A 4060-nucleotide genomic window follows, 5' to 3' on the forward strand; every position below is an offset into this window, starting at 1 on the left:
TTTAGATCGTTTGTCATTAAATAGTTATCGAAATTGGTATAATAACACATTTAGTCCTCAATACTTACACATTCTATCAATGTGTAAGTATTGAGGACTAAATGTGTTATTATACCGATTAAAATGGCCACCTCATTACTTGGTTAATCATTTAATGGAAAATGATCAAACCGAAAATGATCTAAAACGTTAGTGATGAAATTGAACTTTTTATAATTTGGTGACCAAAATACGTGAATGACTAATTCTATAGTTTACCCTTTAATTTAATTTTTTTCTCAATAGTTCCTTAGATGACATTACATATATAATAATATTTTTATAGTTTTGTAGTAATTCAAAATGAATCTAGACAACAATTTGTTTAGGTTCATTCTAGACGGAATTTTATTAAACTTTAAAATTTGAAATTATTAATATTTTTTAGGTAAACTAAAAAATAGTCGATAACTACGCCTTTAATTCTATTTTGGTCACCCATATATTAATAAATTTTTTAAATTACTCAACTTTTTAACAATTGAAATTTAGAAAAGAAGAAGAAATGATGAGTGGTAACTATTTCTTAATAGTTTGTTACAATATTAAAAAAAGATTGATATGAAAGAGAAGATAATATTTTATTACCAACTCCATTTTACCATAACTTTCAATTAACCACACCACATCGCTTTATCAAATATGAAATGCAATGCCTTCAACCATCTACACCATTCTTTTCTTTCTTTACTTCCTACCACTTTGTACCCAACTCTTTTTCACTCTTTCCTTTCTTCTTTCTTTTCGTCATCCTCTGCCTTTCTTTCATTCCTATCATCTCCTTCATCTTTTTCATTTCTCACAACCGCACTAATTAACTGAGATGAAGAACGAGAATGAGAGTATGAGTCACAACGAGTCGGCGCAACAGATTACCCATCGCTTTCATGAGGAACATCCCTTGGTGTTAGTGGCAGAGCAAAGCAATGAAGGTCTCAATGCCCACTGCGATGGATGTGGGGAACTGCTTTCAGCCCCATGCTTCACTTGTATTCATTGCAATTTTCACCTTCACAAGCAATGTGCAGAGGCACCCCTTGAGATTCCTAATCACCCTCTCCATCCCCAGCACTCAAACATGGGTCTTTTTCTTCAACCAAGGCCAGGTTCTTATGGTTGGGTATGTGGTTGTGCATTATGCAAGGAAAGACGTAACATGTTTTTTTATCAATGTCGTTGGTGTTATTTTTCCATTGACATCAAATGTGCTCAATTATCTTCATTTAAGTTTAGCCAACTGTCCAAACATGACATCCACAAACATCCATTGACCTTCATAGAAAGTCCCATGGCCACAGATGTACCCAAAAGATTTAACTGCTCTTGGTGTCATGAACCATTGATAGATGCTATATATCTTTGTCCCGACTGTCCATTTATCCTTCATAAGAAATGCTTTGATCATGAGTTACCCCCTGAAATTGATCACCTTACACATCGCTTACACCCTTTTATTCTTAATCGTAGTGATAGACATTACTTGTGCAACCTATGCCAAAAGCAACATTCTGGACCTTTTTACGGTTGTTCTCTTTGCCATTTTAACATTAATGTTGAATGTGCTTGGCCGAGGTCTACTATTGAAGATAAAAGTCGTCATCAACATCCATTCACCTTACTTAGGACACAAGGTTCATTCATTTGTGATGCATGTGGCACTGAAGGAAATTATATTTTATATATATGTTCAACATGCAGCCTCATGGTCCATAAGGATTGCACTTCACTCCCACGCATCATCAAATTTTCTCGACATGATCACTGTATTTTTCACAAATATTTTCTTAAATGTCTTACAAGGCAATATTGCAAGATTTGTTTCAATGAAGTAAAACTAGATCGTAGGAGTTACTCTTGTAGGAAGCCAGGTTGCAATTACGTTGTCCATGTGAATTGTGTCTTAGAGGATGAACGCTTGTACGATGTAATTGAGGAAGAAAAGCAATGGGAGGAGCTTTACAAAAAATCTATGCAGTCTTCCATCATTCGTGTTATTGAGGTGAATAAAGCTAGGGAAGCTACAAAGATTCAACATTTCAGTCATCAACATTGCTTGGTGTTAGCAGACAAGATGGAGGAGGAAATTGATAGAAAATGTGATGGGTGCACGCTACCTATCTCAAATATTTTCTATTATTGTTCAGAATGCCCCTTTTTTCTTCATAAAACCTGTGCTGAATTGCCAAGAATCAAGCAACATTGGTTTCATCAAAGCAATGCCACCCTCAATTTTGACAGCTTCAAATGGTGTAACTTTTGCAATCAAAACTTAAGTGGTTTCTTCTACAATATTGAAGGTTGGAAGATGTGCTTAAGGTGTGCTAAAGTTGCTGATATCATTGAATGTGAAGGACACCAACACTTCCTCTTTTTTGATTTCAAATTCAATGAGAAATGTAATGGTTGTGGCGGTAGGTGTTGGAATGGTGCATTCAGATGTGCAAATTGCAGATTTGCTTTCGATTTTGGATGCTTAACATTACCACATTCAGCTTTTCACAAAATTGATGAACACAAGCTAAAGCTTACTTATCGTGATGATAAGGAGCAAAGTTATTGTGATATTTGTGAGCAATATAGAGATCCAAGCCTTTTGTATTATTCTTGTTCAATTTGTGATACTTCTGCTCATCGCAGTTGTGTTCTTGGAAATTTTCCATTTTACAAGGATGAGAGCACACTTCCTAATTATGAACACACTCATGATCACGATCTTCAATTTTTTAGGAAGGTTGAGGGCTTCCCTGAATGTTCTGAGTGTGGTAAGTTTTGCCAAGAAGAAATTTTAAAATGTAAAGAGTCTACATGCGACTATATTCTCCATTGCGAATGTCTGCGCCTCTTCGTTTAAAGCTTTATGGTAAGTACTTTAGATGATTAATTAAATCATCAATGCAATTAATTGTTTTTATTTCATGATTTTGTTTTCATTATTAACATCGGTTTTAATTGTTTTCATGGCTACAGATGTGCTTTGCTCAAATGGAAAGCACTAAAGGTTTTATCCGGTCCAAAGAGTTCACAAAGGATTTGACATTTCATTCCTACTTCTTCGATGAAGGATGCTCAAATTTTAAGTGTGTTTTGATTTAAGTGTTGGTTTGTTTAAAATTTGTTTGGGTTTGTATGATTTGAACTCACTATTATTTTGTGATTCATCTATGATATATTTGAGTTTGTAAAATTTGATTTCAGTATTATGTTGTGATTTATTAGATTTGAATTATGAAAATTAATAATTATTTAAATTATTTATTTACCCCATATATAATGAAACTTTTGGAAGCCACCAATTTGCCTTCATGGTACAATTCACATTCAGAACCGTTTGAAAATTATAAATAGAATTAATTCCAATATTTGGTACCTTCACCATAGTCAGGTTGAAGAGTTAGAAGAATAAACAACTAAAATAACTTTTTTATAAAGTTTATGAGCTTGATGGCAGCATAGGAATTGAGGATACAGTACCACTTATTAAGTAAATAAAAGTTCAAAGGAACTAAACAAAGATTTATTCATTGAACTTGTCTCACTCAACACCATCACCTAAACCAAAATAAGCACCCAAAAAACTTTTATGTTATACAATAAATATAACGTATCACATTGAAATATTTTGGACAGATTGACAAACTTGAGGGGCATCTTAGCAATTACTTGTAGGAACAAAATTGTAGTTCAATGCTGCTGCTGTTGTTGCGAATAATCATTGGGGTCTCTAAAGCGCATTAGCCATCAACATGCCTCAAAAGTCAGTCCTATGCATTAACAGCACAACGTCTGATGTAGCGGATCCACTCACCAAAATGGTTTTCAATTTTAAGGTTCATTCATAGGCTACTTCCTAATGTCCTTGGAAAAGCATGGATAATCAAAGTTCAGGCGAAGCACCACCCACATCTGTGATGAGCGGAGGGACAAAATTGTAACCTTCAAGAGTCTGCTCAAAGATGTGACCCACTTTTACAAACTTTTCCTGCAACAACAAGATCAGGGGAAAAAGTGATGCCTTTGATTA

The 4060-nt window shown here is 34.3% G+C and overlaps 1 protein-coding gene across 1 annotated transcript; it reads left to right on the forward strand.

Annotated features, from left to right (window-relative positions):
• The first annotated feature begins 742 nt into the window (after positions 1 to 742).
• On the forward strand, positions 743 to 3238 carry LOC105772121 (uncharacterized). The gene is made up of 2 exons (XM_012593445.2): positions 743 to 2899; positions 3007 to 3238. Exon 1 carries the CDS (start codon positions 863 to 865, stop codon positions 2888 to 2890), a length of 2028 nt encoding a protein of 675 aa, XP_012448899.2. The 5' UTR covers positions 743 to 862; the 3' UTR covers positions 2891 to 2899; positions 3007 to 3238.
• Positions 3239 to 4060: the final 822 nt, after the last annotated feature.

This window comes from Gossypium raimondii, chromosome 6, assembly GCF_025698545.1.
Source record: "Gossypium raimondii isolate GPD5lz chromosome 6, ASM2569854v1, whole genome shotgun sequence".
Classification (NCBI taxonomy): domain Eukaryota; kingdom Viridiplantae; phylum Streptophyta; class Magnoliopsida; order Malvales; family Malvaceae; genus Gossypium; species Gossypium raimondii.

Coding starts and splice junctions, on each gene's coding strand:
- LOC105772121 (XM_012593445.2), top strand. CDS start 863: ATGAAGAACGAGAATGAGAGTATGAGTCACAACGAGTCGGCGCAACAG.